Below are 26,444 nucleotides of genomic sequence, written 5' to 3' on the forward strand. Positions count from 1 at the left end.
TCAGCAGCACAGAGTATTTCAGGAGATGTGTAGTTCTCTGCCGCCTTCTGTAATGATGGTAGTAAGGACAGGACTGCATGTGGCAGGGAGGATGGACACCAAGTGGAGCTCACAGAGTAATAGTGGAAGAAGCAGTGTCTCCAGCAGGGCAGAGTATTTCAGAAAATGGCTATGCAGAACTTGCTCAAGTTAGCAAATGCATCAGCTCCTGATATTATTGGTACGGATAGGGCTGTAGATGACGATGTGGGGAGGGGAAAAAAACGTATGCCATAGACTGGAACAGGGGCGTAACGACCGCGGTCGCAGCGGTCGCCATTGCGACCGGGCCCCGCAGGTCAGGGGCCCCGGGCCGGCAGGTCAGGGCAGGGCCGGGCTGGACATCGGGCACTTCTGGCAAATGCCAGAAGAGCCGATGCCAGTAGTGGGCCGCTGCACTGTTCCTCCCCCCCCCCGCCGCCGCCGCCGCCGCATTTAACTATACCGGCGTCTATGACACCGGTATAGTTCAATGCAATGATGGAGGAGAGCGTCACCTGACGCTCCCTCTCCCATCATTCCCTGCTCTGCCTCTGACAGTACACTGCGGGTGCGCGATGACGTCATATCATCGCGCACCTGCAGTGTCCTGGGCAGACTGCAGCCGCCAGGAGCAGCGCGGGCAAAAGGAAAGGTGAGGAGAGTTTTTTTTTTTTCTTTTTCACCGGACTGTGGGGCCATTATCGGGGGGGGGGGGAGATGAGATGCGGGCTGTGCTGTATATACCCCTGTGCTGGCTGTGCTCTATATACCCCTGTGCTGCATATACCCCTGTGCGGGCTCTGCTGTATATACCCCTGTGTGGGCTCTGCTGTATATACCCCTGTGCGGGCTGTGCTGTATATACCCCTGTGCGGGCTGTGCTCTATATACCCCTGTGCGGGCTCTGCTGTATATACCCCTGTGCGGGCTGTGCTCTATATACCCCTGTGCGGGCTGTGCTGTATATACCCCTGTGCGGGCTGTGCTCTATATACCCCTGTGCTGGCTGTGCTGTATGTATCCCTGTGCGGGCTGTGCTGTATATATCCCTGTGCGGGCTCTGCTGTATATACCCCTGTGCGGGCTGTGCTGTATATACCCCTGTGCGGGCTGTGCTGTATATACCCCTGTGCGGGCTGTGCTGTATATACCACTGTGCGGGCTGTGCTGTATATACCACTGTGCGGGCTGTGCTGTACATACCACTGTGCGGGCTGTGCTGTATATACCCCTGTGCGGGCTGTGCTGTATATACCCCTGTGCGGGCTGTGCTGTATATACCCCTGTGCGGGCTGTGCTGTATATACCACTGTGCGGGCTGTGCTCTATATACCCCTGTGCGGGCTGTGCTGTACATACCACTGTGCGGGCTGTGCTCTATATACCCCTGTGCGGGCTGTGCTGTATATACCCCTGTGCCGGCTGTGCTGTATGTACCCCTGTGCCGGCTGTGCTGTATGTACCACTGTGCGGGCTCTGCTGTATATACCACTGTGCGGGCTGTGCTGTACATACCACTGTGCGGGCTGTGCTGGATATACCTCTGTGCGGGCTGTGCTGGATATACCACTGTGCGGGCTGTGCTGGATATACCACTGTGCGGGCTGTGCTGGATATACCACTGTGCGGGCTGTGCTGGATATACCACTGTGCGGGCTGTGCTGGATATACCACTGTGCGGGCTGTGCTGGATATACCACTGTGCGGGCTGTGCTGGATATACCACTGTGCGGGCTGTGCTGGATATACCACTGTGCGGGCTCTGCTGTATATACCACTGTGCGGGCTGTGCTGGCACCCAACACCATGTTGCAGTGCAGGAGATTCCTGCAACAGTCCGAGGCGTATCTAGGGGAAGGGGGTGGGGGGGCGTCACGGGGGTAGGGGGGGGGGGGGCCCATTTGGAAGTTCGCACCGGGGCCCATAACTTTGTAGTTACGCCACTGGACTGGAAGGATGGGGGTTTCCACAGCACAGAGTATAAGAGTGTCATAGTAAGGTAAATAAAAAAAAAAAAGTAGTGGGCCGTAAAAGTAGGTGACTGGTCCCACAGTAGCCCAGAGTATTTAAGTAAATAACTGTCCTCTCAATTTCCCCAGAAACAAACTGTGTGCAGAGTTCTTGTGTGCTCAGTGCAGTACAGGAAGGAGGGTAGAGATCACACAGAGGCGGCTGTGGGGATCATGCAATTTATTGTGCGCAGACTTGTACAAACATTACAGTAGCGAGCTAACTCCATCTATAACATAGACGCCATCTAGTGGACACTGATGATATTGGGTCTTCTCTCTGAAAAAAAGCAGAATACGAAACAAAACATCTAAGAGATGAAGCAGAAACAATTAGGCTACGTGTAAACGATCAGGAATAGTAGCGTTCTGGACACAGCGGATTTACTGAATCTAATGACATTCTACGCTACAGAAATTGCCGTGCTGCAGCTCATAAACCCGCACCGCGGGCGACTGTACGCCGCGTTAAATAGAAGCACAGTGGGCATGGGATTTCTATAAGTCTCACCCACTGTGCGTGTAATGTAGAACGCTGCTACTCCGGATCGTGGGCACGCAGTCTTACAGGAGCAAACATGTCTGCAAATATTTACAATCAATACCTGCCCACATAGACTGTACTGGGAGGTGTTATACTGGGGTCCCCATAGACTGTACTGACAAGTGATATACTGGGGTCCTCATAGACTGTACTGAGAGGTGTTATACTGCGGTCCACATAGACTGTACTGACAAGTGATATACTGTGGTCCTCATAGACTGTACTGAGAGGTGTTATACTGGGGTCCCCATAGACTGTACTGACAAGTGTTATACTGGGGTCCTCATAGACTGTACTGACAAGTGATATACTGGGGTCCTCATAGACTGTACTGAGAGGTGTTATACTGGAGTCCCCATAGACTGTACTGACAAGTGATATACTGGGGTCCTCATAGACTGTACTGAGAGGTGTTATACTGGGGTCCTCATAGACTGTACTGACAAGTGTTATACTGGGGTCCTCATAGACTGTACTGACAAGTGTTATACTGGGGTCCTCATAGACTGTACTGAGAGGTGTTGTACTGGGGTCCTCATAGACTGTACTGAGAGGTGTTATACTGGAGTCCCCATAGACTGTACTGACAAGTGATATACTGGGGTCCTCATAGACTGTACTGAGAGGTGTTATACTGGGGTCCTCATAGACTGTACTGACAAGTGTTATACTGGGGTCCTCATAGACTGTACTGACAAGTGTTATACTGGGGTCCTCATAGACTGTACTGACAAGTGTTATACTGGGGTCCTCATAGACAGTACAGTCTATGAGGACCCCAGTACAACACCTCTCAGTACAGTCTATGAGGACCCCAGTATAACACTTGTCAGTACAGTCTATGAGGACCCCAGTATAACACTTGTCAGTACAGTCTATGAGGACCCCAGTATAACACTTGTCAGTACAGTCTATGAGGACCCCAGTATAACACCTCTCAGTACAGTCTATGAGGACCCCAGTACAACACCTCTCAGTACAGAGAGGTGTTATACTGGAGTCCCCATAGACTGTACTGACAAGTGATATACTGGGGTCCTCATAGACTGTACTGAGAGGAGTTATACTGGGGTCCTCATAGACTGTACTGACAAGTGTTATACTGGGGTCCCCATAGACTGTACTGACAAGTGTTATACTGGGGTCCTCATAGACTGTACTGACAAGTGTTATACTGGGGTCCGCATAGACTGTACTGAGAGGTGTTGTACTGGGGTCCTCATAGACTGTACTGAGAGGTGTTATACTGGAGTCCCCATAGACTGTACTGACAAGTGATATACTGGGGTCCTCATAGACTGTACTGAGAGGTGTTATACTGGGGTCCTCATAGACTGTACTGACAAGTGTTATACTGGGGTCCTCATAGACTGTACTGACAAGTGTTATACTGGGGTCCTCATAGACTGTACTGACAAGTGATATACTGGGGTCCTCATAGACTGTACTGAGAGGTGTTATACTGGGGTCCCCATAGACTGTACTGACAAGTGTTATACTGGGGTCCTCATAGACTGTACTGACAAGTGTTATACTGGGGTCCTCATAGACTGTACTGACAAGTGTTATACTGGGGTCCTCATAGACTGTACTGAGAAGTGTTATACTGGGGTCCCCATACACTGTACTGACAAGTGTTATACTGGGGTCCTCATAGACTGTACTGAGACGTGTTATACTGGGTCCTCATAGACTGTACTGACAAGTGATATACTGGGATACTCATAGACTGTACTGACAAGTGTTATACTGGGGTCCTCATAGACTGTACTGACAAGTGTTATACTGGGGTCCTCATAGACTGTACTGAGAAGTGTTATACTGGGGTCCCCATAGACTGTACTGACAAGTGTTATACTGGGGTCCTCATAGACTGTACTGACAAGTGTTATACTGGGGTCCTCATAGACTGTACTGACAAGTGTTATACTGGGGTCCTCATAGACTGTACTGAGAAGTGTTATACTGGGGTCCCCATACACTGTACTGACAAGTGTTATACTGGGGTCCTCATAGACTGTACTGAGACGTGTTATACTGGGTCCTCATAGACTGTACTGAGAAGTGTTATACTGGGGTCCTCATAGACTGTACTGACAAGTGATATACTGGGATACTCATAGACTGTACTGACAAGTGTTATACTGGGGTCCTCATAGACTGTACTGACAAGTGTTATACTGGGGTCCTCATAGACTGTACTGAGAAGTGTTATACTGGGGTCCCCATACACTGTACTGACAAGTGTTATACTGGGGTCCTCATAGACTGTACTGACAAGTGTTATACTGGGGTCCTCATAGACTGTACTGACAAGTGTTATACTGGGGTCCTCATAGACTGTACTGAGAAGTGTTATACTGGGGTCCCCATACACTGTACTGACAAGTGTTATACTGGGGTCCTCATAGACTGTACTGAGACGTGTTATACTGGGTCCTCATAGACTGTACTGAGATGTGTTATACTGGGATACTCATAGACTATACTGACAAGTGTTATACTGGGGTCCCCATAGACTGTACAGATAAGCCTTATACTCGGGTCCACCTAGACTGTACTGACAAGTGTTATACTGGGGTCCCCATAGACTAGACAAGAGTTATGGGGTCCACCTAGACTGTACAGACAAGCCTTATACTGGGGTCCCCATAGACTGTACAGACAAGCCTTATACTCGGGTCCACCTAGACTGTACTGACAAGTGTTATACTGGGGTCCCCATAGACTATACTGACAAGTGTTATACTGGGGTCCCCATAGACTAGACAAGAGTTATGGGGTCCACCTAGACTGTACAGACAAGCCTTATACTGGGGTCCCCATAGACTGTACAGACAAGCCTTCTGCTGGGGGTCCCCATAGACTGTACCGTCCTATAGTCTCCCCTCTCCTCGCTGGTGTCAGTTGTCCGCTCGGTAATACTCACATTTCAGACTTCGGACATGCATTTATCTGTGAGGAGGAAACAAAACATCGGATCAGTTTGCGGAATATTATATATGAGTTGGCAATGGGGCCATAATGGCTGTGAAACTGCTATAGACATACAATGGTTATCAAGAGGGCACGGTGGGGGGCATAAATAATTTATATAGATGGGAGTACCGGGAACTTAGGGAGTTCTACTATTGCTGTTATTATGAGGTTGTCATTGAGTGCTGGACATCTATGTGCGTATATGTAATAGTTGTCATGGGGGCGTTGTGCCTGTAGGGAAGCTCTATGGCTGGTAAATGGACATAGTGGCACAGGTGAGAGCACATTACGGGCACGCCATGTGGTGAATATATGATACATTACCGGTGTGAGGCAGAATGATGATGTTGTCGTCGGTCAGTCCTTGCTCCTTTGCTAGTTCTTTGAACTTCTCCAGGAGCTCAGGTCTCAGGTCCTTGTTTCTGCCTGGAAATGTGGAGTGAGACCTATTCACATCACAAGATCTCATAGACGACCACTGACGTGTGACCTCATGGGGGGCACTTACCGTGCAGAGACACGATGGTGTTGACCTCACTACCCTTGGTCTTGATGGCGTGCATCAAAGTGTATTCATCGTAGTTGGTTTCCACCACACGGATGACGTGGTCACTGCCGTAACCTTGGAGGAGGAAGCGGACCCTACATTATTTCTGTAAATCCTGATGATTTTCACCTGTCTTCGCTGCCCTGAAGCTCTCGTAGATATTACATTTTAGCACAGGAATTGAACTACTTCTATAGTTATGTCTGGAACCAAGCGGTGCCAGGTATGCCACTTATCTCCCCCCATGTGATGCCTGTGTTCCCTCTATTCCTGGTGCATGTCCCCAACTCATACCATGCAATATCCAACATGGTGGGGACTTACGTGGACTCTTGGACAGGAAGCGTCCGGGCTGGTCTGTCTTGATATAGGTCATGCTTCGCTTCTCACATCGATCCAGCCTGGAAAGTGACAAAAAATAGGGTATAAATTGCCCTAACAACCCTGCAGGGAGCCATAGAGTGGCCATATTGCGTCACCCAGGTTTCCTAGTGCCCACCCTGATTTTTTTCCCTTACTTGGGATAGGTGGCGACAACATCGAGGTTCCCATCAGCAGTGGGGGTGATGACGGTTGTGCACATCTTCATCTGCTGCTTCTTGGACTGGAACCAGGCAGAGTTGGAGGCCAGGCCTATGCCGTACCACTTCCCTACAATCTGCAGAAGGAAGGGTTGTTAGGCAAAGCAAAAATGGCCATATGAACCCTTCCGCCGCAGCCCCCATATCCCTGGCAAACAGTCAATGCCTATTGTCAATTTGGAACTGTAACACTGCATGGTTGCCACGAGCAACACTACTGTTACTATGTATAACAAAAGGCTCTGCAGGGTTCCAATAGACTTTGTGTTCTACTGCCTCACCATTGTCAACATCTCTGCTTGCAGTCAAACATTTGGAGCATTTCTTATTTACATCCAGAGGCTAAAATAAAAACCTGAGTCTTCTGCAATTTTGCTACAATTGTATCCGGGCTAGGCACACATATATCTAGCCTAAGTCCAGACTGATACTGATACATTGTAACAAACTATCAGGATAGGAGAGATACTGGATACGAGTGTAGCATACCTTCACCTGTGAGAATTATCAGGGAGGTGCATGGTTTTATCACCTGGTTGTAAACAAAAAGGTTCCCAATTACTGACAGCAAGTGGAGATCTTGAACAGTGAGTCACTAAAATGCAAAGTCTTTAGAAAGTTCTAAAACTTCTCCTACGGCGTGATTTTTTCATGACGCCTGAGGTGACCGTGCTAGTTGATGCTTGGCATATGGGGGATACGCAGACCCACTAAATGTGACTGTTCCAGTAGGTTTACCAGCAGCCCTATGTAAACATACAGCTCTTGTGAGATTACCCTGACCTGTGCCTAATGGTAACACCAGCTCTGCTGTACGCCCATGTAAATAATGCTATGCCCCTTTTCTGGGTAGGATATAATTTGTGACTCACCTTGTCCTCCTGGAAGTCCGGCTGTACGGGCACTTCCCCATAGGCACACAGGGCAGACAGAGTGATGAGGGCTAAGCTGAGCATGAGTCCCTTCATGGTCCTAGGTTGCTCCCAAAGTCTTCTGATGTCTCCTGTTATGTTGATGCTGATGCTGGACCTGCCACCCTTATATAGAGGATCAGCGGACAATCCCACAGCTGGTTGCTGGCCCAGGGACTGGGGCTGGCAAGTCTCAACATCACCCCCCCCCCCAATGTGCCCCCTGCAGAGAATGGTATGGAATGTGCCCAGTGGGTAGGGGAGGAAGCTGGGGCGGGCGGGGAGCTCAGGGGTTGGAAGGTGTCATCAGTTTTTCTGCCTATTCCAGCTGTGCATCACATTGGTTTCATTACAGGGAATAACAAAGTCCCTGTAAGTGCAGAAATCCTGCTCTCTCTGTAAATGCTGCATGTGGTGCATGTGCCGGAGGCGCCAGGACACCTGACACACGAGAACATCCTTCACATAGTGCGAACACAAGGCACGCAAATCCAGCATGTCCCCATAACAGTGCATCATATCCCCCAGAAGTGTGTTCTCCATACATCCCCGACATGGTAAAGAAAGAAGTATGCAAAGACGCTTTGGGATCACCAAATGAGAAAACGTATTGTAAACAACAAAAAGGGAGAAAAACACTTAACAAACCACTAGGTTATAAATACACTGATAAGGTGTGCCCATAATCAGACCATCACCTGTCCTCATATGCCGAAATTATAAATACACAGGATATCTAACAACGATAATAAGCATGCATGGTCCAATAGGGATTTAGTACAATGAAATATCTTAGAAATTACCTAACGATCCAACACTGTTCTATGAACACAACATGTTCTGTGCAGAACAACAATGTAAACAAAGTCTTACGCCACCTTGAATTGACATGCTGTGGAAAACAAATCGCTGCAAACAAGGCTACGGTCACACTATCAGTATGTGGTCAGTATTTTACATCAGTATTTGTAAGCCAAAACCAGGAGTGGAACAAACAGAGGGGAAAGCTATAATAGAAATATGTCACCAAGTCTGTATTTTTGACCCACTCCTGGTTTTGGCCAACAAATACTGATGAGAAATACTGACCAAATACTGCTAGTGTGACCATAGCCTAAGGACGGAACTTTCCGGATCATATGCACAACACTTCAGGAATGTAATCCATTGCGTTTTTGGAGCATTTCCGTTTGGAAAAGCTACAAATCCGCATCGTGTGCACATAGCCTAACAGTGCATCTTCCACAGATCCCCCATAACAGTTCGTCATCCACAGATTCCCCCATAACAGTGTGTCATCCACAGATCCCCCATAACAGTGCATCATTCACAGATCCCCCATAACAGTGCGTTATCCACAGATCCCCCCATAACAGTGCGTCATCCACAGATCCCCATAACCATGTGTCCTCCACAGATCCCCCATAACAGTTCATCCTCCACAAATCTTCCATAACAGTGCGTCATCCACAAATCCCCCATAACAGTGCATCATCCACAGGTCCGCCATAACAGTGCATCATCCACAGATCCCCCATAACAGTTCGTCATCCACAGATTCCCCCATAACAGTGTGTCATCCACATATCCCCATAACAGTGCGTCATTCACAGATCCCCCATAACAGTGCGTCATCCACAGATCCCCATAACAATGTGTCATCCACATATCCCCATAACAGTGCGTCATTCACAGATCCCCCATAACAGTGCGTCATCCACAGATCCCATAACAATGTGTCATCCATAGATCCCCATAACAGTGTCATCCACAGATCCCCCATAACAATGTGTCATCCATAGATCCCCATAACAGTGTCATCCACAGATCCCCCATAACAATGTGTCATCCACAGATCCCCATAACAATGTGTCATCCACAGATCCCCATCACAGTGTGTCATAAACAGATCCCCCATAACAGTGCGTCATCCACAGATCCCCATAACAGTGCATCATTCACAGATCCCCCATAACAATGTGTCATCCACAGATCCCCCATAACAGTGTGTCATTCAGATCCCCCATAAGTGTCATCCACAGATCCCCCATAACAGTGCGTCATCCACAGATCCCCCATAACAATGTGTCATCCACAGATCCCCCATAACAGTGTGTCATTCAGATCCCCCATAACAGTGTCATCCACAGATCCCCCATAACAGTGCGTCATCCACAGATCCCCCATAACAGTGCATCATCCACAGATCCCCATAAGACTGCGTCATCCACAGATCCCCATAACAGTGCGTCATCCACAGATCTCCCTTAACAGTGCGTCATCCACAGATCCCCATAACAATGTGTCATCCACAGATCCCCATAACAGTGTCATCCACAGATCCCCCATAACAATGTGTCCTCCACAGATCCCCCATAAGTGTGTCATCCACAGATCCCTATAACAGTGCGTCATCCACAGATCCGCATAACAATGTGTCATCCACAGATCCCCCATAAGTGTCATCCACAGGTCCCCCATAACAATGTGTCATCCACAGATCCCCCATAACAATGTGTCATCCACAGGTCCCCATAACAGTGCGTCATTCACAGATCCCCATAACAATGTGTCATCCACAGATCCCCCATAACAGTATGTCATCCACAGATCCCCATAAGTGTTTTATCCACAGATCCCCATAACAGTGTCATCCACAGATCCCCCATAACAATGTGTCATCCACAGATCCCCATAACAGTGCGTCATCCACAGATCCCCATAACAATGTGTCATCCACAGATCCCCCATAAGAGTATGTCATCCACAGATCCCCATAAGTGTTTTATCCACAGATCCCCATAACAGTGTCATCCACGGATCCCCCATAACAATGTGTAATCCACAGATCCCCCATAACAGTGTTTTATCCACAGATCCCCCATAACAGTGTCATCCACAGATCCCCCATAACAATGTGTCATCCACAGATCCCCCATAACAGTTCGTCATCCACAGATCCCCCATAACAGTGCGTCATCCACAGATCCCCCATAACAATGTGTCATCCACAGATCCCCCATAACAATGCGTCATCCACAGATCCCCCATAACAGTGTTTTATCCACAGATCCCCCATAACAGTGTTTTACCCACAGATCCCCATAACAGTGTGTCATCCCAGGATCCCCCATGAGCAGAGATCTTGAATATGGTAAGTAATTTAAATGCAATTGTAAATTTCAAAGTTGTAATAAGGGAAGGCAGGAAGTCGTTTTCAGTATCTCCCCATTCCCTGAACTAAGTGGTTCCATTTCTTTGCTGGTATTCGGATGGGCAAGATACATTTGCAGCAATGTTTGGTTCCCTCTGGGTTTGGGTTTATCATTGTGTGCTAATCTGGGCACCTGGCACATTCCTGCATGTGTTGTGGCCTGTCTATGAGAGCAGATTGAAAACATGTTATTTAACTGCCCATGTGTATAACAAGCAATTGTGTAACAGACCCTGAACCAGCAAATCACAGGGAAAGATGGATGTATCCAGATACTGCACAGGGCAACTACAGGAAAACCACGTCCAGATCCCTGAGAGAGGCCGGGGTTAAACTTGCGAGTGCAATGCGAGAAACTCATGCACCAATACCCGGCACTGCCATCGGCACTTGGGACCGGAGCGTTCAGCTGCATAGAAATACATGTAGCAGCCGCACACTCCGGTCCCGAGTGCCGGCGGCAGTGCCGGGTATTGATGCACGAGTTTCTCGCATTGCACTCGCAAGTGTGACCCTGACCATAGCTTTGGCCTTCTCGCTGGTGAGCAGCTTCTGCATGGAAACCGATTCTCCAATACATCTATCCTGGATGAACCATGTACTGACACTTCAAATGGTTTAGGGTTTTCTTTTCCATTATAATACGCTACATAGAGAAGAGTATGTGCCCCGCCCCCATTCACCTCCAGGGGCTTCATGGTCCATCCTACGTCTATAGACATTAAGGCCGGCGTCACACTGGCGAGTTTTACGGACGTAAGAGCGCAGAAACTACGTCCGTAAAACTCGCATTACATACGGCACAATTATTCTCAATGGGGCTGCTCCTATTAGCCGTATATTACGGTTCAGTATTATACGGCTTTCTACGGCCGTACAAAATCGCAGCATGCTGCGTTTGTCAGCGTATTGCGCAAAAAATCGCTAATGAAAGTCTATGGGGGCGAGAAAACAACGGATTCCACACGGACCTGCAGTGTGACTTGCGAGAAATACGCAGCGGTGTTAGTGAAAAGTCGGTAATTCAATTGCCGGCTTTTCATTTCTCCTGCACAAACCCGACAGGATATGAGACATGGTTTACATACAGTAAACCATCTCATATCCCCTTTTTTTTTGCATATTCCACACTACTAATGTTAGTAGTGTGTATGTGCAAAATTTCAGCGCTGTAGCTGCTGAAATAAAGGGTTAAATGGCGGAAAAAATTGGCGTGGGCTCCCGCGCAATTTTCTCCGCCAGAATGGTAAAGCCAGTGACTGAGGGCAGATATTAATAGCCAGGAGAGGGTCCATGGTTATTGGCCCCCCGTGGCTAAAAACATCTGCCCCCAGCCACCCCAGAAAAGGCACATCTGGAAGATGCGCCTATTCTGGCACTTGGCCACTCTCTTCCCACTCCCTGTAGCGGTGGGATATGGGGTAATGAAGGGTTAATGCCACCTTGCTATTGGAAGGTGACATTAAGCCAGATTAATAATGGAGAGGCGTCAATTATGACACCTATCCATTATTAATCCAATTGTTGGAAAGGGTTAAAAAACACACACACACATGATTTAAAAGTATTTTAATGAAATAAACACAGCGGTTGTTGTAATAATTTATTGTTCTCTCAATCCATCAGGAACACCCTCGCTTGGAAAAATAATAAACGCACAAGATACATACCTTCTGGTGAACCGTCTCGTCCCACGATGTAATCCATCTGAAGGGGTTAACTAATATTACAGGCAGGAGCCCTGCTAAATGCAGCGGTGCTCCGTGCCTGTAATCCCCGGCGAATGAATGAAATGTAGGTCATTGACCTACATTTCCTTCAGTCGCGGTGATGCGCCCCCTGGTGGATGTCCTCATATGACCTGGAGCGTGGGAAAAAGTTCCCAGGCTGCAGTTCATGAGAACATCCACCAGGGGGCGCCTCACCGCGACTCAATGTAAGTACAGATCACTGCTTTCCTTTCAGCACCCAGGGATTGCAGGCACGGAGCACAGCTGCATTAGCAGGGCTCCTGCCTGTAATATTAGTTAACCCCTTCAGATGGATTACTTCGTGGGACGAGACGGTTCACCAGAAGGTATGTATCTTGTGCGTTTATTATTTTTCCAAGCGAGGGTGTTCCTGATGGATTGCGAGAACAATAAATTATTACAACAACCGCTGTGTTTATTTTATTAAAATACTTTTAAATCATGTGTGTGTGTTTTTTAACCCTTTCCAACAATTGGATTAATAATGGATAGGTGTCATAATTGACGCCTCTCCATTATTAATCTGGCTTAATGTCACCTTCCAATAGCAAGGTGGCATTAACCCTTCATTACCCCATATCCCACCGCTACAGGGAGTGGGAAGAGAGTGGCCAAGTGCCAGAATAGGCGCATCTTCCAGATGTGCCTTTTCTGGGGTGGCTGGGGGCAGATGTTTTTAGCCACGGGGGGGCCAATAACCATGGACCCTCTCCTGGCTATTAATATCTGCCCTCAGTCACTGGCTTTACCATTCTGGCGGAGAAAATTGCGCGGGAGCCCACGCCAATTTTTTCCGCCATTTAACCCTTTATTTTAGCAGCTACAGCGCTGAAATTTTGCACATACACACTACTAACATTAGTAGTGTGGAATATGCAAAAAAAAAGGGGATATGAGATGGTTTACTGTATGAAAACCATGTCTCATATCCTGTCGGGTTTGTGCAGGAGAAATGAAAAGCCGGTAATTGAATTACCGGCTGTTCACAGATATCGCGCTGAATGAAATCTAAATACAGAATATATATATATATGTGTCTCAATGACATATATATATATATATATACTGTATACATGTTTTCCCGAACATTTGAGCACATAAATCCATTAGATGTCGGTTTTGCAAGCCTGCGCGAAAATATCGCAGTACGGATGCCATACGGATTACATACAGAGGATGCCATGCGCAAAATACGCTGACACACCCTGACTACGGATCACTATTTTGGGAACATTTCTCCGTATTACGGCCGTAGTACGGACGTAAAAAACGGACCGTATTGTCTTACGCCGAGTGTGACGCCGGCCTAATATGGAGTCGTCCCCTCTGCAGATATAACCGCTCCCGCTCTTCTGGGAAGGATTTCTACCAGATTTTGGAGATATCTGTGGGAATGTTTTCCCCTTCATCCAGAAGAGTATTTGTGAGCATTTGGGGAAGGCCAGGCTCACAATCTCCATTCTTGGGGATGTCCCCCCCTCATGTCTGTACAGACCTTGTGTTCCGGGCACAGTCATTGGGAACCGAAAAGGGTCTTCCCCAAAGTGTTCCCATAAAGCGGAAGCTACAACTGTCATCAATGTCTGAAGATTAAGATTTCCCTGTACTGGAACTAAGGGGCCGAGGCTGCCCTCTGATAAGGCCATAGCATTATTCTCCACCAAACTGTACAGCGGCCACAAGGCAGTCAGGCGGGTAACATTCTCCTGACTTTAACCAAACCCAGACTCCTCCACCAGAGGCAGATAGAGAAGTGTGATCCATTACTGCACAGAACACGTCTCCTCCAGAGTCCAGTGGTGGCGGCTTTACATCACTACATCCGACGCTCGGCATTGTGCTTGGTGATGTAAGGCTGCATGCTGCTGCTTGGTCATAAAGCTCCCGCTGCGGGCGCCGTGTTTGTGCTGATGGTAATACTAGAGGCGGTCTGGGTTCTGCAGTTATGGACTCAGAACAGCGGTGGTGACTTTTCTGCCCTCAGCTCCTCAGCACTCCGCTCTGTTAACATTACGGGGTCTGCACTTCATGGCTGAGTTGCTGCAGTTCCTTCTACTTATTATTAAGTAGTAGGGCACTTCCCCGTCATTCACAGGTGATGGGGGGAGATTTAAAGAAAGAAATTATTAAGACTCAATACTTTCCTCCATACAGTAGACAGTTCTCCAATCTGTATCTCTGCAGGGCCAGTGTTTCCTCCATGTTGTAGGGAAGCTTCTATCTCGTTGGCCATCCTTATGATGCGGCCCAAGAACCATATTTTGCATTCAGCAATTATTTAACCAGGTTGATGTAAACAGGATCACATTTCCTGCAAAACTCCCCCCTACTCCTTCCCAAATGAGCCGAGATTACAGGATTATCTTCTTTACATAAAATTTTCCTTTAGATTATAAAAGGATTTGTAACCCCTGGGGTCTCTGTCACTGGGGTGAGTCCAGGTTCCCTGCAGGATGTAGAAATGATCCCCTTAAATCTAAGCGCAGACCGCTGAGCTATTGTGTTAGGAAATGGTATAGACGCCGGAATGCTTTACTCCAGAGCGGGCTCATTTCACGTTGCAGCGGTGATTATCCGATAATCTCATTATAAGGGAACTGAGCTCCCAAAATGTGGGTGGTAAAGGCCCAACCGCATAGCTACAGGGACTCAAAGGTTAGGAGCACGGTTTGTTACTTATGTTTCGTACATTGCAATTTTAGAGCGGCTGCATAGTACCCTGACTATTTGTTGTGTCTTGGCATTTTGGGGAAAATTGTACGAAATTTTGATAAATCTGACCACAAATACATCAGTAAGAAATGAGAGTTCACTGTGCACTATTTATACATTGCGGTACTAAATTATATCAGAATTACTCGACTGGCAGCCCACGAACAACCCCCTATGTCTGGTATACAGAGTCTGGGCTCTGAGCATCAGGGTCCTGTGTGTAGCAGCACTTCAAAGTTATGAGGATGTGGAAGTAGTAAATATGCAATGACAATGTTGAACTGAATTTGTGAGGAGGCTGGTCTGGGGTCTGGTTAATTTTAGAGGCTAAACTGGGGTATTCATTTATTTTATGGGTCTGGAGACCAACAAACATTAGAGCTGCAGTCTATGGTCCATTAATTTTAGGGGCTGATTTGGAATCAGAATTAATTTTAGAGGTCAGGCCTGGAGTCTCATCAATTTTAGGGATCTAATTTGAAGGCTGGATTAATTTTAAGTCTGATTAACTTTTCATGCAGCTTTGGGGTCTGAATTCATTTTTTGGGTTCTGGTCTGGATCGTGAATTTGATTTTTTGGGGGGTCTTATCTGGGGTCAGAAATAATTTTTGAGGCCCAGTCTGAGTCAGATAAATTTTAGGCATCAGTGTGGGGTCTGATTAATTTTAGGTGCTGCCATGGGGTCTGATTAATTTCAGGAGCTCCCCTGGGGTCTGATTCATTTTAGGTGCTGGTCTGGGGTCTGATTCATTTTAGTTGCTGGTCTGGGGTCTGATTCATTTCAGAAGCTGCCCTGGGGCCTGATTCATTTTAGGTGCTGGTCTGGGGTCTGATTCATTTTAGGTGCTGGCCTGGGATCTGATTAATTTCAGGAGCTGGCCTGGGGTTCTGATTCATTTTAGTTGCTGGTCTGGGGTCTGATTCATTTTAGGTGCTGGCCTGGGATCTGATTAATTTCAGGAGCTGGCCTGGGGTTCTGATTCATTTTAGTTGCTGGTCTGGGGTCTGATTCATTTTAGGTGTTGTTCTGGGGTCTGATTCATTTTAGGTTTTGGTCTGGGGTCTGATTAATTCTAGATGAAGGTCTGAGGGCCGATTCATTTTAGATGCTAATTTGGGATCTGGTTCATTTTAGGTGCTGGTTTGATTCATTTTAGGTACTGGTCTGGGATTTGATTCATTTTAGGAGCCTGCCTTGGGTTTGATTTATTTTTGGGGTGTGGTCTGTTTCAGTTCGAGAGCGGGTTGGGGTTGGATTGATTTTATTTTAGGTTCTGGTCTGGGGTCTGTTTCATTTTAGGTGCTGGTCTGGGGTCTGATTCATTTTAGGTACTGGCCTGCGGTCTGCTTCATTTTAAGTGCTGTTCTGGAGTCTGATTAATTTTAGGTGCTGTTCTAGGGTCTGATTCATTTTAGTAGTTGGCTTGGGGTCTGATTCATTTCAGGGGCTTACCTTGGGGTCTGTTTCATTTCAGGAACTGGTCAGGGAACTGAATAATTTTAGGAGCTGGCTTGAGGTCTGATTGATTTTATATTAGGTACTGGCCTGGGATCTGTTTCATTTCAGGAGCTAGTCTGGGAACTGAATAATTTTAAGAACTGGCTTGGGGTCTGATGTATTTTATTTTAGGTGCTGGCCTGGGGTCTGTTTAATTTCATGGGCTGGCCTGGGGTCTGATTCAGTTTAGGTGCTAGTCTGGGGTTTGATTAATTTTAGTCGCTGGCTTGGGGTCTGATTCATTTCAGGGGCTGACCTGGGGTCTGTTTCATTTCAGGAGCTGGTCTGGGAACCGAATCATTTTAGGAGCTGGCTTGAGGTCTGATTCTGCAACCACTTACATTATATGCAGGGGTTATAACTACAAGGATTGCAGGTTTGGAGTCTACATAAGACCCAAAAGGGTTCTTCTGAGAAGACCAGTAGAAGTGTAAAAGGTTTTGCATATGTCCCCCTGGGTTGCAGTTACACCACTGAATATGTAGCTAAGGTCTAGAAGACTCTAGAGCACTGACTCTTTAGTGTTGCACATTGTTCGCCCGTCAAGCCTTGTCACAGCACCCCACTTAGTATCTTGGGGGACGTGCACGGCCAGTCATACAGCGCCGTCCTCCTCCTGAACCCTCCATCTGTTTGCATACGTTATATAAGCAGCTTGCATCCACAAATTCCATCTCCAATTATACAAGCTCCGTGCCTGCAGGGGAATAAAGAGGGGCCGAGAGGGTCTAGGGCTAGATTTAAAGAGAATCTTCAGGACAAAGGTCTGGACCTCTCCACTTGCTGACCCCAAGTTTCTCAGAAACACAAGCGTGGTTTGTTTTTCAGTGGGGGATGATTCAGGCCATGGTGGGCAGGTGTCAGTGCCTTGAGCTGTGAGCGCTGCGGACGGGCCGGTCCTGCTGGGAATTATCCGGAATCAGAGCAGTATGCACTGTCCATTAAAGGAAACACGCAACTTATATATCCATTCAAAGCTGTTATATCACATATCCATGTATTACAAGCATAACGATAGATGGTGTGTTCTGCACTGTTCATCCTGCGCCTCCTGGTTCACTAATAGATTGCCAAAAGTACAGTGCAGAGCAGCACTAGCATGGCACCCAGCACCAGACCATACATAAAAGTGGGCAAAATCTTAAATTTGCAGGTAGTCTGATGATTTTAATGGAAAATAACCATTACATTGGGCCCAGCCACCCCCGCTCCCACCACAGAGAACTGCTCCCACAGGGGAGAGTGTATATAGCTGGCTGGTACGAGCATATACAGCAATGATCCCCGCCAGATGGCTGCCGCTCTCATCTTGGGTTTTCTAAAATAGAAAAGATGAAGAATTAAAGGGGGACTCCACCAATCGACATAGATTATAAATATTTATGTAACCATGCACAGACCCTAAGCTCAGCTCCCACCTCTGACAGTCGTCCGCGCTCTCCCGTCATATGTGTGCTGTATATTCCTGGGCTTTTCTGCACATGGAGCCACAACAAGGTCGGGATCGTGCACATTTGTATAAAAGGGCTGTTTCTTGAAGTTTGGCCAGAAAGGGGACAGGGCTTAACATTTCCAACTAACATTGTGATATATTATAAGCGTTTGCCCCTAAATCCTGCAGCGTATAATAGTGCGAAGGATATCATATATGTCTCCACGCTGGAGAGAGGTGGCATATGGAGGGCAGGGAGGTTTTAACACTGCCTGTCGCTGGTCCCATTGAATACTACAGTCCTTAGTCTGTAATGGGCTGATAACAGGGAGTAATAGATTGCATTCAGGTGCACAGCCTATGCGGATAAGGGAGGATTTAGGTGGGATGACTTACCATTAAGAATATGGAACTGATCTGCCGTTTCACAGAAACCTGCAAACGAAAAGCATGACGCTGTAAGTACCCATAAAATAAAAAAAAGGCGACTGCTGGGGTTCATAGGCTCAGATTTAGAATGCTGCAACCTTTGCGTCACTAAGCCTCACCCTATCAACACAAAACTTGTAAGCTCCACCCTGTTGTCTAAGAGTAACGCCAACACCTACCATACGACGGGAAAGGGTAGATATACTGAAGATCTATTCCCTGCTTCGCAGCGAGATCATCCAACTTGCGGTAGACGTCGTCACTTACAGAAGTTTTGCGCCCTATAAAACAAAAAGTCAATTCAACTTTAAAAAAGGAAATACTGCCTTGTCTTCTCCATTCACAGCGAAAGTTACAGGGAGCAGTGCAGGTACGGACTGGGGCTGAAATTCAGCCCTGGCATTTGAAAACACACAGGCCCATACCATCCCCGTCCCTAAGCACCAGATGGGATATATTGCTAATATTACCCTGGATGGAGGAGAGGAAGATTTTCTACATGACCAATGTTTCTAATGATACCCGTGGCCTACTGGGGTAAGTGACGGAGTCAGCAACTTTGTGCTCCATCACAACTCAGTATGGGAACACTGATTCTTTTAACATCATAGCAGACAAGGCAGCCCACAACCACACAGGCCCTTCTGGCATTTGCCAGAATTGCCAAATGGCCAGTCCGGCCCTGGAGCAGTGCATTATGGGTACAGATAGGTCACATGACTGATGGAGGAGGGGTGGAGCTAAACTGTTTAAAGGGACATCCAGTTGTACTGTATTGTGGCAGCAGCTCTGGATGTGGATGGAGCAAGTAAGGACAAAGATGTGTAATGGGGGGATCATACTGACCATAGAGCTTAAGCGTTATCCTGTTGTACCTCTGGTAATACAATATGGCGTAATTCTGGTAGTCTGTCTCTCCCACAACCACCTCCATCGATCCTGCATGTCCCCGTGCTGAGAACAAGGACACATGGATGTAATGTGCACACAATGGACGACGGGCGAAACAATCTGTATGTGACTGTAAATAAGTCCTAACGTTTGTTTTAAATTCCCACCATTTTCAAGGCCTCTGCTTGCCATCATGGCAATGAAACGCTCCGCTTTATGTCAAGAGGATAAGAACCCCTTGTGGACCCACTTCACCCCACAGCGGAGAGGTTGTATCCAGTGTAGAAAATCCTCAGTGAACAATACGTTCCAGACTCGAGATACATTTCTTCTGTACTGAAACATTGTAGCTAACTATCAGGGCAGGAGCCATCTTGGTGTCTGACGTATTTTGAGCCCAAAGGATTGTCTACACTGGATTCACTGGTAAAAAGCCCTCAGCTGTGAGTAATAACAGACCTGTACACGTTTTTATTTTTCCTTTTGGAAGTAAAAAAAAAAAAAAAAAAAGAAGAGAAGGCTCTCATTCACTGTCAGAAAGCAGTGATTTTGAAAATGGTAAAGGGTTTGAGACACAATATAGTGGCATGGAAAAGTTTGAGCACCCTGGTCAAAATTACTGTTATTGAAAACAGTTAAGCAAGTTGAAGATGAAATGATCTCTAAAAGGCTTAAAGTTACAGATGATACATTTCCTTTGTATTGTAGGAAAAAAAATATTTTTTCATCTTTTACATTTAAAAAATGTCAAAAAGGAAAATGGGCCAATGCAAAAGTTTGGGCACCCTGCATGGTTAGTACCTTGTAGCACCCCCTTTTGCAAGTATCACACCTTGTTAATGCTTTTTGTAGCCAAACAAGAGTCTTTCAATTCTTGTTTGAGGGATTTTCATCCACTCTTCCTTGGAAAATTCTTCCAGTTCTGTGAGATTCCTGGGTCGTCTTGCATACACTGCTATTTTGAGGTCACTAATTTTCAAAGATATTCAGATTAGGGGACTGTGAGGGCCATCGTAAACCTCCAGCTTCCGCCTTTTGAGGGCATCTATTGTGAATTTTGACGTGTGTTTAGGATCATTATCCATTTGTAGAAGCCATCCTCTTCAACTTCTGCTTTTTTTTTTACAGATGGTGTTATGTTTGCATCAAGAATTAGTTGAAATTGAATTAAATCCATTCTTCCCTCTGCCTGTTAAATGTTCCCCATACCATTGGCTGCCTCACAACCCCAAAGCATGATTGATCCACCAATGATGTTCAGATCAGGGGACTGTGAGGGGCATTGTAAAACCTTCAGCTTGCTCCTTCTGAGGTTGTTTATTGTGGATTTTGACGTGTGTTTAGGATCATTATCCAATTTTAGAAGGCATTCAATTTTCAACTTTAGCTTTTTTTTTTTTTTTTTTATAGATGATGTTATGTTTGCGTCAAGAATTTGTTGAAATGTTATTAAATCCATTCTTCCCTCTATCTGTGAAATTTCCCCATGCCACTGGCAGCAGCACAACCCCAAAGCATGATTGATCCACCCCCATGCTTAATGGTTGTCGAGATGTTCTTTTCCTGAAATTCTGCTCCCTTTTTTCTCCACACATGCCTTTCATCATTGTGGCCAAAGACTTCTATTTTAACCTCATTAATCCACAGGACTTGTTTACAAAATGCATCAGGCTTGTTTAGATGTCTTTTTGCATACTTCTAATGCTGAATTTTATGGTGAGGACGCAGGAGAGGTTTTCTTCTGATGACTTGCCCATGAAGGCCATATATGTGCAGGTGTCTCTGAACAGTAGAACAATGTACCACAATTCCAGAGCGCTGATTTGCCTCTCTAGCAATCCTACGAGCAGCTGACATTTTGAACTGAGGAAAGGGCAACTTGAAAATGCTTTACTATCGTCTCATAGCCTTCTCCTGCTTGTGGGCCTCGACCATTTTCAGAAGGCTAGGTAGCTGCTTAGAAGAACCCATGGCTGCTGTGTTTTGGCACAAGGTTAGAGTCGGGTGGGTTTTTATATAGCTGGGAAATTTACATCACCTGGCCTTTCCTAACGATGATAGTGAACAAGTCATAACCCTAACAGGCTAATTAAGATCTGAAATCTTGGCGAAAGTTATCGGAGCACACAAATCTCCAAAGGTGTCAAAAATTTTGCATCGACCCATTTTCCTTTTTTAGCTATTCATAATGCAGACTGCTGACACGTCACTGGTCCCTCACTGACCTGCCCCTTAGTTTACATAATGATAGTACATACTGAAGAAAAAAAAATCCTTTTGCAGGCCGATGCCGACCATGTCACCTGCGCTGCAGCATAATCGCACATTTAGCGTCCTAGTAATAACTGTTCTTGATGTTATTGAGCAAGTACAAAAAACAAATCAATTTGAAAATGGGTCCTTCGCGCCTGCGCAGTAGCAGCTATCGGATCTCTATACACACCTATAGCTGCTACTGCGGAGGCATGGCAGGCGCTATTTTCAAATTGATTTTTTTTTTTGTACTTGATCAATAACATCAAGAATAGTTATTACTAGGACACTAAATGTGCGATTATGCTGCAGCGCAGGTGACATGGCTGGCATCGGCCTGCAAAAGGGTTTTTTTTTTCTTCAGTATGTCCAGGTATCCATTATGTAAACTAAGGGGCAGGTCAGTGAGGGATCAGTGACCTGTCAGCAGTCTGCATTATGAATAGCTAATCAGATTACCACATGCAGACCCCCACAGGCTGCCCTGGGGCACGAGCATATCACTAAAGGCTGAGTCACACATAACGATATCGTTGCAACGTCACGCTTTTGGTGATGTAGCAACGATCCCGATAACGATCTCGTTATGTGTGACAGCGACCAACGATCAGGCCCCTGCTGGGAGATCGTTGGTCGATGGGAATTATCAGGACCATTTTTTGATCGCTGATCACCCGCTGTCACCCGCTGGATCGGCGTGTGTGACACCGATCCAGCGATGTGTTCACTTGTAACCAGGGTAAATATCGGGTTACTAAGTGCAGGGCCGCGCTTAGTAACCCGATATTTACCCTGGTTACCATTGTAAAAGTAAAAAAAAAAACAGTACATACTCACATTCTGATGTCTGTCACGTCCCCCGGCGTCCACAGGGTTAAAACTGCTTTCGGCAGGAGCGCTGGTAATGCACGCGCTCCGGTCGAGAGCTTCCCTGCACTGACTGTCAGCGCCGGCCGTAAAGCAGAGCACAGCGGTGACGTCACCGCTGTTACTGCCGGCGCTGACACATTCAGTGCAGGGAAGCTGTCGGCAGCAGCGCGTGCATATTAGCAGCGCTCCTGCCGAAAGCAGTTTTAACCCTGTGGACGTCGGGGGACGTGACAGACATCAGAATGTGAGTATGTACTGTTTTTTTTTTTTTTACTTTTACAATGGTAACCAGGGTAAATATCGGGTTACTAAGCGCGGCCCTGCACTTAGTAACCCCATGTTTACCCTGGTTACCCGGGTGCTGCAGGGGGACTTCGGCATCGTTGAAGACAGTTTCAACGATGTCAAAGTCGTTCCCCTGATCGTTGGTCGCTGGAGAGAGCGGTCTGTGTGACAGCTCCCCAGCGACCACACAACGACTTACCAACGATCACGGCCAGGTCGTATCGCTGGTCGTGATCGTTGGTAAGTCGTTTAGTGTAACGGTACCTTAACTACAAACTAAAAATAAAGATTAAACAACAACCACAAGACACAAGATTTTATCACCAGGTATCATTGTAATCAGTATAACGGCCCAACCTGACACTGTGTGTAGGTTACTGTGCACAATCTTGCTGACAGTTTCCCTTTAACATTAGCCCTTTTAGAGATCATTTAATCTTCAACTTTCTTAACTGTTCACAATAACTGTAATTTTGACCATGGCTGCACAAATTTTTGCATGACACTGTATATTTGTGCCAATATATATTTTACCTTGGTTATTTTATGATAAAATTGTCATGATAAGATCCACCTTGCTGACTATCTCCAGAATTACCTACCTTTCAGGGTGAACCGTCCCTTCGTTTTTTTGCTCAGCAGATAAGAATGTTGAATCTCCCAACAGATCCCATCCCTAAAGGAGATATGAAATATTTTGTAGAGAGCACATAGTGTCAGCACACTGACACATCCTCCTGTACTTCTGATGGTTTCCTTACAGTTTTCGGAACGTGCTGACTGCCATTATTTCCTCATCCCTGGCATTTGTAGACAGCGTAGCCTGGAGTATAGTGGCCTCCACACGATGGTTGTTTGTCTTCAAGTAATTACACTCCGATGCAACGGAAAGAAGGTACCACTTCCCTGAGAACTGAGAGTGCAACTCCCATCATTGCTGCTCATAATACAGCGGTAAGGTCCAAGTATAGAAATATCTCTGATCTGCACAATACATCTGTGGTGCAAGAATATCCAATCCTATCCTGTGTGATACTGTCTGCTGAGCTGTGTATCTAATCCTGTCCTGAGTGATACTGCCTGCTGAGCTGTGTATCTAATCCCATCCTGTGTGATACTGACTGCTGAGCTGTGTATCTAATCCTATCCTGTGTGATACTGTCTGCTGAGCTGTGTATCTAATCATATCCTGTGTGATACTGTCTTCTGAACCGTGTATCTAATTCTATCCTGTGATACCATCTGCTGAGCTGTGTATCTAATCCTATCCTGTGTGATACTGTCTGCTGAGCTGTGTATCTAATCCTATCCCGTGTGATACTGCCTGCTGAGCTGTGTATCTAATCCCATCCTGTGTGATACTGACTGCTGAGCCGTGTATCTAATCCTATCCTGTGTGATACTGTCTGCTGAGCTGTGTATCTAATCCTATCCTGTGTGATACTGCCTGCTGAGCCGTGTATCTAGGCCTGGGTTTTCTAGACATCGATGGTGTAAATTTCCTGTATCAGGGATTCTCCAGATTTAGGGCAGATGATCAGAGTTGTAGTCCTGCAAGCATTGCTGGGAGTTGTTTCACTTGGGTTGGACATTACAGTTTTCTTTTCTGCAATACAGCTTACACTTTAGCAGAACTACAAGCACCAGCGTACCCTGCTTATTCCACAGCAGCCATGGAATTATAAGATGCCTAAATTTGGGAACTCAGTGCCTATAACATTTGGGTACCCCCAAAATACATCATGGTAGTGCAGTGCTGGTGCTATCTTCCGCAGCAGCGGCTCTCGGCTGTGCCCTCCATGTCCCCCGCTCTCACCTGCTTCAGGTTGAAGTTGGCCACAGTCTGTATCTTTTCTATTGGACTTTCTTTTGGCTTCTTGTTCTTTTGCCCCCATGTATAAAGAGGGGCGAACAGGATGACAATGACTAGGGCCACTTTTGGGGGTGACATGACTTGTGCCTGAAGTAGAATGAAGTGTTCTCCACTCACAGTCCCAGCACAGAGCTGTGTACACCACTGGTGTTTGCAGGGTGGTTGGGAAATCCTTATCTGGGCTGTTTGCTGAGCTTTGTATAGCCCCAAAGGTCAATGTTTCAGGCCTCCCTTAAAACTGATGCTGACCATAATAGAGAACATGTGGGAGTAGAGGCGTATATTGCATCTGGGAGCGCAGGTATACTGTAGTATCACCGCTGTACTGTACAGCTGCAGTATAACTTTATAACATAGTATTACCGCAATGCTGTAGAGCTCAAGCACAGCAGTATCGCCCTGTACTGTACAGCAGATGTATAATGTAGTATTCCCACTATAATGTACAGGTGTAGCATCGCTCTGTAATATAGTGTCACCAGTATACTGTTGAACCCGAGCACTGGTTTATAATGCACTGCTATACCTTACAGCCGGTATATAATGTGGTATCATCACTATACCATACAGCCCGTGTATAGTGTAGTATCACCACTATATCATACAGAGAGTGTATAATGTGGCATCACCATTACTATACAGCCAGTGTATAATGTAGTATCATTGCTATACCGCACAGCCTGTGTATAATGTAGTATCACCGGGATACCGTAGAGCCATTGTATAATGTAGTATCACCATTATACCGTACAGCGTGTGTATAATATGGTATCATTGCTATACAGTGCAGCCGATGTATAATGTAGCATCACCGCAATACCATGCAGCCAGTGTATAATGTAATATCACCGCAATACCATGCAGCCATTGTATAATGTAATATCACCGCAATACCATGCAGCCAGTGTATAATGTAATATCACCGCAATACCATGCAGCCAGTGTATAATGTATTATCAATGGTATACCATACAACCGTTGTATAATGTAGTATCATTGCTATACTGTACAGCGATATATAATGTAGAATCACCGCTACACTGTACAGCCGGTGTATAATGTAGTATCACCGCCATAGTATACATCTGGTGTATAATGTGGTATCACCACGATACCGTACAGAAGTTGTATAATATAGTATCACCACTATACCGTACAGCTGGTGTACAATGTGGTATCACCGTGCAGCAGAGCCAGGTAGTACAGAGTTAAGTACTAGCTCTGTAGGATTTGATTAGATGCGCCTGCATAGCTTTTTTACTAGAACCAGGGGCAATGTTCACAAGGTTTGCGTCTGTTTGCTCCTACTCCTGCCCTGAAAAGAAGCACTTAGCCTTCTCTTTAAATGATGTTAATTTCTTTTGGCAAAACAGGGGTTAATCGGCCATGTTGGGAGCTCTGGGAGTCTGAGCTCTCAGCTGAGCTCGGTTAACCACTCTTATCCACTTTATAATCTGGGCCCTGATTGAAACACATTGTCAGAGCTAGCTTATGCTGCATGGCTGGGAGGAGAGGTGTTTTGGTGGTTATGAGGAGTGTTGGGGGAGTTATCTGTGACTGTTGCTTGGGTTTGTAAGTGTGGTAATTCACTTCCCTCCTCTTACTTTGGTTTTTCCCGTCCTCCTTCCCTGGTGCATTCCTCT

The 26,444-nt window shown here is 46.3% G+C and overlaps 2 protein-coding genes and 1 long non-coding RNA gene across 3 annotated transcripts in view; 1 reads left to right on the plus strand and 2 right to left on the minus strand.

Moving 5' to 3' along the window:
- Positions 1–26,444, plus strand: part of LOC143805354 (uncharacterized) — a 95,431-nt gene that overhangs the window by 68,620 nt on the left and 367 nt on the right. The gene's annotated exons all lie outside the window — the stretch shown is intronic.
- On the minus strand, positions 2,197–7,710 carry LOC143805346 (lipocalin). The gene is made up of 7 exons (XM_077284581.1): positions 7,554–7,710; positions 6,619–6,758; positions 6,425–6,501; positions 6,062–6,175; positions 5,878–5,979; positions 5,504–5,529; positions 2,197–2,310 (listed from the first exon to the last, which is right to left on the minus strand). Exons 1-6 carry the CDS (start codon positions 7,647–7,649, stop codon positions 5,507–5,509), a joined length of 552 nt encoding a protein of 183 aa, XP_077140696.1. The 5' UTR covers positions 7,650–7,710; the 3' UTR covers positions 2,197–2,310; positions 5,504–5,506.
- On the minus strand, positions 17,915–25,222 carry C8G (complement C8 gamma chain). Its single transcript, XM_077284589.1, has 7 exons — positions 24,745–25,222; positions 23,690–23,841; positions 23,531–23,604; positions 19,476–19,583; positions 18,809–18,910; positions 18,597–18,635; positions 17,915–18,086 (listed from the first exon to the last, which is right to left on the minus strand). The coding sequence occupies exons 1-7, from the start codon at positions 24,877–24,879 to the stop codon at positions 18,073–18,075; spliced, it is 624 nt and encodes a 207-aa protein (XP_077140704.1). The 5' UTR covers positions 24,880–25,222; the 3' UTR covers positions 17,915–18,072.

Source organism: Ranitomeya variabilis, chromosome 2 (genome assembly GCF_051348905.1).
Source record: "Ranitomeya variabilis isolate aRanVar5 chromosome 2, aRanVar5.hap1, whole genome shotgun sequence".
NCBI classification, from domain to species: domain Eukaryota; kingdom Metazoa; phylum Chordata; class Amphibia; order Anura; family Dendrobatidae; genus Ranitomeya; species Ranitomeya variabilis.